General features: G+C 42.1%; 1 protein-coding gene across 1 annotated transcript; it reads left to right on the forward strand.

The window, feature by feature from the left end:
• The first annotated feature begins 9,923 nt into the window (after positions 1–9,923).
• On the forward strand, positions 9,924–10,866 carry LOC147423833 (uncharacterized). The gene is made up of 2 exons (XM_086501742.1): positions 9,924–10,350; positions 10,551–10,866. The coding sequence occupies exons 1-2, from the start codon at positions 10,066–10,068 to the stop codon at positions 10,725–10,727; spliced, it is 462 nt and encodes a 153-aa protein (XP_086357868.1). The 5' UTR covers positions 9,924–10,065; the 3' UTR covers positions 10,728–10,866.
• Positions 10,867–11,113: the final 247 nt, after the last annotated feature.

The raw sequence follows: 11,113 nt of genomic DNA on the forward strand, positions 1-11,113 counted from the left end.
CATCTCAGATATCGTTTGCTCTTTCACGATTGGCTTTATCTTCATTGGCTCATGCCCTGATGCTTGCGAGCTACTAGACTTTGGCTCGGCAGACACTCTTTCTCCTGCAATCATTAAATTATCCTCCAATTGGATTGCATTCATGGTGACTGCTTCCCAAGTAGTGATACCTCTAATGACTAGGCCATTATAGATACTTTCATGTCGTAGTCCCCTAATGAATCTATCGAGCAATTGGTTGTTGTTGAATCGCTCGTTTGGATTGCATCGAGAATTCAAATTCTTTAGGCGATTAATGAAGTCTCTCACGGATTCACCTTCTTCTCGTTGGGCTTTCTGGAGCTGAGAGGCTACACCCCAAAGTACTCCCTCTAGTATGTATTCTTTTAAGATCAGTCTCCTAAGAGTAGAGTAGATCGTTTTCTCTTCTACTCTTAAGGTTCTATACCAATCTCCAGCCTTTCCGCTTAGGGTCAAACTCAAAGCCTTACACTTATGTAGCTCATTATGCTCTTCCAAGGAATCTCACACATGTTCAAAGACTTCCATATGCTTTCTAGCATCTCCGTCTCCACTGAATTTTTGTGTGAGCTTAGCTACTTGAACTGCCTTGCTCCTAGGCTCTCTATCAGGTGCACTACGCATGTTTTCCGCAATAGAGCGACCGATAGTTTGAGAAACTGCTGCCAAATCTCCTATTTGAGTAGCTATAATGGGTGTATGTGCTCCTGGAACCACATGTGATATGGGAGTTGTCCTTGGCCTTGGCATACACGCGGCTCTTGGGTCCCATATTTCGTATGGTGGTGTACCAGACGGTGGTCCAAAGTTTACAGGCGTGGCCCTAGGCATAGGGGGTGCCTGATATGGCATGTTATTATTAAATGGCATGGCTCCAATTGTATAAGAGCTTGGATAATGCCATTGTGGATTGTAAGCTCTTGGAATAATCGGAGGTGTAGGAGCTACATGAGGCTGAGGTACGACAGGTGCACATGATTGATACATACATGTAGGTATAGTTGGGGGCACTGTGCTACTAGGCATCGACGCAGTGTTAACAAATGAACTCCATGGTGTACTTCTTGTCATGCTCACCACTTGGATATGCATGGTAGCCGTAGTGTCATTAAGAGAAAGATGAGCTAGATCTGGGAAGGTAAAGCTGCCACTTGTGGGCTCAGATTTTACTAAGGCTCCTAGCGAAACAACATATGGAGGATCAATGGGGCTCACTGAGGGAGTCTCCATTTGTGATAGGGTTGGTTGGTTGGCCTTTCCCGTATCCAAGAATCTCATTAGTCCTGTTGAAGGCATGTTGATCCCTGTGTTCTGTCTTTCTAACTCAACAATCCTATGGAGGACATCACAGACTTTCTATTGTTGCTCATCTATGCTAGTAGCACCCGATGTGGATTGTAGAACATCTAACCAACCCACATGATAGGTGTGTCCTATGTAACGATCAGTTAAAGCTTCTGCTTGTAGGTCATACTCCCAATTTTCGTGTAGGAATATCCCATCTAGGCCTGGCGTGCTGGAGGTTGCCCTCGAAGTGGAAGCATTATTGCTCCCCATCGCTTGCCACTCCGTGACTGCTACCTTGGGAGCACTCGGTTGCTCGGCCGGCATGATTGTTGTCATAGGAGCCTTTGCTTTCAGGGCTCGACTTTGTTCTAGCCTTCGTAGGTTCTCAATTTCCCTCTCCCTTGTTGCTTGCATATAGCGTTCGATCTCTTGTACTTCGGCAAGACTCCTACCATCGGGTAGTAGAACCTCAGAGGGAGATAGTCCTAAAGGATCAGGAGGTGCAGTGGATGGAACATTCACATGCACACTCTCAAGAAGCATAGGGTCTATTTTAGGCATGAATGACGAATTTACTTCCCCACTCCCTTCATTTATTTCATTAATCGCATGTTCGGAGCGAGTAGCTCTACTAAGGGTCTCTTTTAAGCGACTAAACACGCTGGACCCGGGCCGTGGGCCCATGGCATGCATATCTTGACTTGAACTATCAGGGTTTGGTGTAGGATACCCCTCCATGACTTCGTAGTCAGAGGAAGAATCACTAGACGCGATATGAGGATCTTGGGTCGCGCTACCTTGAGTCCCGGCCGAAGGTCCAGATCCTAGGGTGGAGGAATAATGGGTGCCCGCGTAAATGGAGGCACTACCAATATGCTCGTGCTCTAACACTCGTCTAGAGCGTAGGTTCATATGACTTGGATCCCCTAGAAGTGTCAGTGAGTGCCCGTGAAGGCTGCTCACCTAGTAATTTTGGGTGTTTTGCAACCCAAGTCTTTTCTTATTTATTTATTTTTTGATTTTTTGGTCCTTTTTTTTCTGACCCAGCTATAGAATAGAACGTATGATAGCTCAAAACGAGCGTCTCGGTCAGAGGGACGTGCCGTGCTTTACAGCCCTCCGTTTGGTCACTTTATGCCCTCGGAAGCCCTAAAACCGTCAATTTCTAGTAGGGAACTAGGCCCAAATTAGAAATTCTAAGGGTGTAAGTGGCAAGAGAAGGGAGGAGAGTGGAGGACTTGCCCCACATGCTCTCATTCCCTCTTGAGGGGGTAGGGTATATATATAAGAGTGAGTCTAGTATATATCATAGGATTGAGGACTGAGGCCTGGGCCTGGGCTTGGGCTTGGGCTTGGGCTTGGGGAAATGATCCCGATCCCGATCAAAATTTTAGTGTAGTCCCCCAGTCACTCACGCTCAAATATTTTCGGATTTTTTTTTAAAATTATTTTTTTAAAATAAATTTTAACTTAAAAAAAAAAAAAAAGGCGACGACCACGCGCAGTTTAGGTGACCCTTTCTTGGCCACACACACTGTCAACACCTACCTAACCTCTCTGTCAACAGCTCACAGACAACTCACTACCTTATCTACTTACTAACAGTGCTGCTAACCACTAACTAATCTGTTAACCACTCTGCTAACTGCTTACTGACAGTGGGCTAACTGTCCACCTACTTCCTCTCTCACTACCTTACTGTGCAAAGACTGTGTGCAGGCAAACCTTGACAGAAAACTGTGTACAGACTGTGTGCAAACAGAAATTGCTAACTGCCTTCCTACTTATTCATTCACTGCGAACAAGCTAACGACTACTAACCGTGCAAAGACTGTGTGCAAACAGAAAACACAACATTATGCAGAAATCACAGAACTTGCACACAATATAGAAATTAACAACTTGCAGAAAAATAACTCATTCCTCTTCCTGTTCCTCTTCTTTCCTACTACAAACAACTCATAGGAGAAGCACAAAGTGCCTCTTGGGCTTAGTGCAGGGCGATTCCCCGGCAACGGCGCCAAAAATGTGCGCTCCTTGCCGCACTGTCGAAGCAAGGGACTTGCCGAACATTGTGTGCGATCCACAGACGGCTCCAAGCACACAACTAGCTTAACTAGTAAGCTCAAAAGAGGGCAATGGTGTGTCACTCACCGCTCTATGCTCCTGCCGTGGAGGATTCCTCGCCGCGAAGAAGAAGGAGATGCCGCTACGTTGTGCTCAACCACTTCACCGCCGTCGTGCCGCCGCAATGCTCGATCGCACTCTCTCTCTCTCTCTCACACACTCACACACACACACACACACACACACACACACACACACACACACACACAGAAGGAGGTGAAGAAGAAGAAGATGGAGATGGAGATGGAGCAAGAGCACTCTTCTATTGCACAAATGAGAGAATGAGTGAATTTTAGGTTTAGTTGGCTTTTATATGAGCTCACCCCATTCACACTTGGGCGCCCATGCTTAGCCAACTAATCCCTTGAATGTCCCAGTTAGAGTGCGCCTCTCATCGGCAATCACTCTTACCCTTTTCCTATTGGACCGACAAGCCCGATACCTGACTCTACCAAATAAATAATACAATGTCCACCGTAGGTTACAGCGTCCGTCTCGTAGGTGATAGGGTGTCCGTGAGCCGTGAGGGTTAACACCATTTATTTTGCGAACTGACCACCAAAGTCTCAACTACTTCATGATGCAAACCAAGCTTTTTGATAAACAAATGAGATGGGCAGATTTTCTTTTGCAATTTTATTTTCATATTGCTCACATTGCTAGTAAGCACAATCAAGCGGCCGATGCACTTTCACGACGACCAAAAGTTAATGTGGTGTCTATAGCAACTCATAATAATCTATCTTAAATGATAGATGAGTATGCTATTGCCCCTCACTTTAAAGACATAATGTCAGCCCCTGCCTTGGGGAAGAAAGAAGAACCATTCACCTTGCAGGATGGTTATCTTCTCCATGGCAATAGGCTATGTGTTACCCACTCCCTTCGTGAGAAATTCATGTATGAATCCCGTGCTCCTCCCTATGCAGGGCATAGAGGCAATCAACCTACTCTTTGAGGAGTAGAGACATACTTCTATTGGCCTACCGTGAAAGTGGACATACAAGAGTATGTTACAAAATGTGTGGTATGCCAAAGACTAAGTATGATAGAGGGAAGCAACCTGGATTACTTGAGCCATTGCCAATCCCTAATTCAGGGTAGAGACATACTTCTATTGGCCTACCGTGAAAGTGGACATACAAGAGTATGTTTCAAAATGTGTGGTATGCCAAAAGACTAAGTAGATAGAGGGAAGCAACTTGGATTACCTGAGCCATTGCCAATCCCTAATTCAACATGGGAGAGTATATCCATGGATTTTATAATTGGATTACCCAAGTATATCCATGGGAATACGGGAATATGGACAATAGTTGATAGGTTTATCAAGCAAGCACACTTTGTTCATGTCAAAAAGACTATTAAGGCACACGACAACTCTCTTCATATCCCATATTTTCAAATACCATGGATTGCTAACATCCATCGTGTCAGATAGAGATCCTAGAGTGACCAATAATTCGGAAATGTCTCTTTGAAAATCTAGGTACAAGATTGAATTTCTCTTTGGCCTATCACCCACAAACAGATGGCCAAAGTGAGATAGCCAATCTTACGAGTCTTGATATACTAAAGACTTATGTTACAGAAGTAAATCAACACTCTCAATGGAAAAAGTACTTACCTCTTGTAGAGTATGCATTCAATAATACTATCCATACTTCTATGAGAAAAACACCTTTTAAAATCATTGAGGGAAGACATAAAAGTCCCTAGGCTACTTAAAGTACATGGGAAGATCTTCACTGCTGATGAGTATAGCCGTGACCTACAAGAATCTTTTCAAAAGATTAAGGAGGCTATATCCATCTCTCAACAAAGGCAAAAAGTTGTTGCTGACAAGCACAAAAGGGCCTTAATGTTCAAAGAAAATGATTGGGTATTACTTAAGTTTCCCAAGGCTCGATTGAGGCAAACGACGGGCAAAAATTCTACGAGCCATCAAAATATTATGCTAAACTAGCAAAAAAATACTATGGTCATTTTCAAATCTTGAAGCCAATCAATGAGATGGCTTATCAACTCAAGTTGCCCAACCATTGGTTCATACAAAATGCTTTTCATGTGAGCCTACTTAAGCCCTACAAAAGAGAGCCACCAAGTGAACCAATTATTGAAGACTCTCCCGAAATCGAAGACCAAAAAGAGGTGTTACAACCCGAAGCTATCCTTTGGCATGAAGACAAGGTACTATGACATGGTAAGATTATCCGACGGTATCTTATTAAGTTAAAAAATTATCCTTTTGAAGATGCTAGATGGATGCAAGGAATACAGCTTAAGGATAGTATGAACCTTGTCAATGCTTACAATGCTACATTAGAGTAAGCAAATGTACATGTTTCTTTTAAATGACCAATGATTTTGTCTTATAAGACTAAGTCTCTTTTCATTGCACAAAAATTTAAATAGTATGCATGCTTTCAATCATGTTTGTGATGACGCCGTCTCAAAAACACCAAATAGAATTTGTCACTCTACTTTGGAAGAATGAAATGGACTAAAGAGCAGACATGCTTGCGGTAACTACGTCTCCCAAGCACCAAATGGATTGGTCATCCATCTTGGAATGATGTCATAGGGTAAAAAGGGATCCTCTACCTACTAAGAAACATTGACTAATGACTAAGGCTTTGTCTCTTTTACCTCATAGTCAAGGATGACTATGATTTCAAGAGAGCGGTAATGTCATAAAATCTAATGCGTAACCAACTCAAATAATTTTCTCATATCAAATCGATCATTTAATGTGGGAGAATAGGCGGGAATAAGGGTAAGAATATAGACACGTGCTTACGGGTCTATCTCAACACAGGGCCAATGGTAAAAAGGGGTCTAAATGAGAGATGATCTGTTAAAGAGCAAGGCTAGTGGAGCTTAAAGACCTTAGGGTTAGCTTCATTAAATACCTCCAATGGTTAGTGTTAAAAGTCCTTTAACATTAGGCAAGTTAGGGCTATGCTTGAGGTGGGAACCCGGTCCAAGCTTGAGGTGCTTGTTGTGCTAACTGACTAAGGTGCTTCAGATGCTTGTCGTGCTTACTGACCAAGGTGCTTGAGGTGCATAATGACCAAGGTGCTTGAGGGGGTAAGGTGTTCAACAAGTCAATGCATGATCCCTACTCATGAGGGGGCGAGCCCTCTTTGTAGGAGCTAGAGAGAGAACACACACACACACCCTCAGACAGGGAAAGCTTGGTACAAAGAAAGCAAATAGGACACTTGTCAAGCTCCTCCTCATGTTGCCCTCATAATGTTCCTAAATCTTATTGGTTAGCCTCCCAAGGGATCCAATGATAATTTAGCTAATTTAATTAATTGTGTATGCATTTATCAAGTTCTCTCTCTCAAAGGGGAAAGAGGGACACTTGTCCCAAGGCTACCCTTGTTGCTTGATATGCACTAAGCATGTTATTGGCCAAGATGAGGAGGTCCAATCATATGCAATATAGTGCTAGAAGAGGGGGTTGAACAAAGCAAGGAGGGGGTTAGCTTGGGGGGTATACTCTTCTCCACACACACACACACACACACACTCACACACACTCATTGTGTGAAGTGCAAAGTGCAAGAGCTACATCTCCTTCTCCAAGCTAGTAGAGAAGTTGGGAGCCTACACCAACACTCTTGGCTATGAAATGCAAATACAACCAAGAGCCATGCTTCAATGCTTAAGCTTGCCATCTTCTCCATCTTCATTACTATGTTATTATGTATGCTAGCACAAAGAGTGATGATAAAACGAGGAACTATTTCTTTGTTCCATGAATGTTTCTTCTTCCTCTTCCCTACCCTCATTCCCCGCTAGCTCTCTCCACCTTTGAAGGTGTTTGAGGCCTTGGAACTGAGTCTAGGAATGGTTACTTCTTTTTACAAAGTCTATGTTATGCTCGCGATGCATGAATCTTTCCATCTTCATTGCATCACCTAGGTCACAAGGAACACAAATATTGTATTGTACCAAGTCTCTCTTGATGGGAGAATCTATAATACAAAAGCTTATTGGAGGGGGGACCGTCTCCACATAAATATGGTCTTCAACTTTTGTCAAGCTCTCTAAACACTCTCTCTCTCTCTCTCTCTTGCAAAAGTATTGTTCATGCCAAGTTGATTCAGTATTATGGTTAAGTTGCTACTGCTAAATACGTTCACCCTCTATGCTCTCAAAGTAGCCTCACAAAAATGTTGTCTCCAATTTTCCTAATTCTGCTATTCTCAAAGTTCATAGGCCTTTTGCATTACATGATTTCAAGGCGAGACTAGACTCAATAGAGTTTTAGCTCAAAACAACAAGGAGTTTGTCTATGTGGAACTTCGGCAATGTAAAACTTAGTTTGAAAGTAAAACAACAAACATGGAGCTACACTCTCTACGTGCCTAACTTCTTGTTGTAGTAAAGCCATGGGATGAGTCATAACTCCAAGCCATAGCTAGACCCCACCTTGTTCTTAGAAATTCAATATAGTAGGTTGGGAAGAGTGTATGATAAGTTGATCATATCAAGGGATAGAAAGCTCATCGTGTTGTTGAAACTATGGAATGGAAAACTTGTAACTCCATTAATTGGAGAGGCTCGAATAGACTCACCTGTTTACACGTTGCTTATTTTCAAGCTAGAACAAAAAAACTATAGGTACAATTATCTACAAGCTTATCTTCTAGCTATAGAAAAAAGATGGTATAATGCGTTAATTATTGCCATCTTCATGAAATATTACTATTATTAATTTAGATTTTCACACTAAATTACTTAGGTCCATCATTCCTTAGAAATGTTTCTATAATCCAATGATCTATGTCAATGTTGATATTAACTCTAAAATCCCAACCTATATTGAAATAATCACATTCGTTTCTTTAAATTGTTCACTACAACATTTGTCTCAAAAAGCAACAAACTAAACTTCCAAGTTTGGCCAAATTTGGTCAACAAGTAACTTCTCGATGTCTACCACTGAAATGACTTGACCTATTAGTCACCTTTTGCCATATATATATAACTCCTTTTATAATATGCGCTGCTCTGTACAACCTTTCAAAATATTTGTTTGTGACAAATAAATTCCACAAGCAGATTCCTCACCTTCTTTTGCATTACATTTCCTTAATAGGCCACCGTGATTCTTCACCTTGTTGGCCTGCCAAACATCTTAGTGCACTATGAGTGAAGGTCATTCATGTTTCATTGCTTTTGACAAGTGTCCCTTGAGAGGCATAAAAGTCTTGTGAATCATGGTCTTTTGAATGTTATTGTTTAAAGTTGCATTTACCTTTTTGGATTAAAAAGTGTATTCATAGGAGTTTGATCCCCATGATGTAAAGTATTCATAAAGGGTGAAGGACTTCATAAAGATTTATTTCACTAATTTGTTGTATTATTTTTTATGTTTGTTAAATTTATTTTTTCTTATGAAAAAACACTAAAATATTTTTTCAAAATTTTTATTTTACTTCCTTCTCATTTTGTTTTGTTTCAAAATGTTGATGTGCAATGTGCACCTTTCAGGTTATTTAAGTGGGGCCCTTCGTAATATACAAACCATTTGTAATTATATATGTATAATAGATAATACAATTTTATATCAAAAAACAATAAAAATTCCATGTGATTGTAAGCACGTATTTAAACTTCCTCTCTCTCATCTCCCCTTAACTTAGCAGGCCTTCGTGTCTCCTCACCTTGTTTTTATAACAATGCACACATTAAGTGAGCTATTTATATCAGAAAACCACAATACAAGCTCATGCAAACACCCTGCCAAATGAGACTTTGCACAAAGCTAATTTAATGCTTTATAATATTTTTCATAACTGGAATGCATATATGATATGATTTCACGATGCGGCTAGATTCAACAAAGTGTTAGCTCAATGGAAACAAACATCATAAATGCTTCTTCAATGCTATGCATATGTGGAATTTCTTCATATGGTTTTGTTGTTTAAGTTGGACTGGCTCTTCAATGGCATGCAAAAATGTTGTAGGGCTTTAGAAAACATGTCATCAAAACTTGGCTCTAGCATGTTGTCAAGAATAAACTCGCAAAAGGTGGCCACTTGCTTGGCATGAACTACGCAAATATGTGCTGAGAAAGCTATTTGGGTCATGTAGAAGGCTAAGCACATTGACAAGCAAACCTCTTCATGCGGTGCGGGTAGCGCTAGCAACATGGATGATTTGTTGGGAAAGGAGGCATGTTGTGTGTGGTTTTGTAGCTTTGTTCGGGAAGGGAGGCAAAGGTGACCGTGTTTGTTATTGTTATCACAACATACATGTACAAAAGCGGGGATTTTTGGGGCGAGTCACGTGAGAGGGGGGCCGGGGGTCTGTGGGAAATCCCTCTCACATTTTCATAGCAATTGGGGTAGTCGGTGCTCACGATGGGGTGACAGTGGTCGTTAAAAATAGGGGAAAACAGGAGAAGGCATTATCTAAAGGCATATGCCAGAGATCTCCATCCTCTTTTATTAGGTGGGTGGTGATCATCACTGTCATGTGCCGCGTATAAATAAAGGCGAACATCACGTCTTGCCCACTACCTAGTAAGCGTCCGCTTGTGTGTGTGTGTGTGTGTGTGTGCGTGTGTGTGTGAGAGAGAGAGAGAGCTCCCTTACTCAAGATCCAGCCATGTCTGAAGAGCACCACCATCGCCACCACTTTGGGCATCACAAGCAAGAGGATGACGCTCCTCCACCCCCGCCTGCCGATTACACCTACTCCGAGGATGCCGTGCCCATCCAGTACACAGAATATTATGATGGGCCGCGCCGCCCTTCTGGCTACAGCACTACCACCGAAACCACCGAGGTGGTTGTGAAAACAGACGAGCATGGAAAGAAACATGAGAAGGAGCACAAGACCAAAGAGCACGTTGGAGAAGCTCTTGGCGCAGCAGCTGGCGCTTATGCCTTGGTAAATTGTTCTTTTGATTTGTGTCTTTTCTTGTTTATCTGATGCTCAACGCTGTCGTATTGAAGAAAGAAAAAGATCAAAGATCACGCAAGAGTATGATTGTGTCTGTGTGAATGTGCGAGCATCTGTATGCTAGATTGCATGTGTGAGTGCTTGAATTTGGATCTTTAGCGATTTTTGACACTGCCATCTGTGGGCAGTATGAGCGTCATGAAGCGAAGAAGGACTCAGAGCATGCAGGGCGCCACAAGATGGAAGAGCGGATAGCAGAGGCTGTTGTTGTGAGTGCCGGTGGGTATGCGCTCCATGAGCACCATGAGAAGAAAGAGTCAGTGGAGGAGGAAGAGGGTCATAAGAAGAAACACCACTTCTTCTAAGTGCCTTTGTTTTTGCTTGATGTTTTGTCATGGTGATACATGTACATATCAAACATGTTGTTTTCTGTGCTGTAACCAAATAAGTGTCCGTGCCTGGTACTGTATTTGGATGCTACCAAAGAAAGCTATTTAGCAGGGATGTGGATTGTGGTTCACTATATGTTTCAGAATTATTTGCTGTAACAAATTTAGATTTCAATTTGAAAGGAAGTCATGACTCGTTAGTATTGGTAGTACAACTATATTGTATGACTGCCAAGGTCACGGTAAGGGGGTTGCAAATCATCTCCTTTATTGTCCGGAATGCAAAGCTAGCTGCGTTAGTTGTGCGACACTGCAGGAGTTGTGCAGTCTGCAAACCAATCGGAGCCATCCATGTCAGCAGC

The sequence above is a fragment of the Adiantum capillus-veneris genome, chromosome 26, assembly GCF_014529385.1.
Source record: "Adiantum capillus-veneris isolate H3 chromosome 26, ASM1452938v2, whole genome shotgun sequence".
NCBI lineage: Eukaryota > Viridiplantae > Streptophyta > Polypodiopsida > Polypodiales > Pteridaceae > Adiantum > Adiantum capillus-veneris.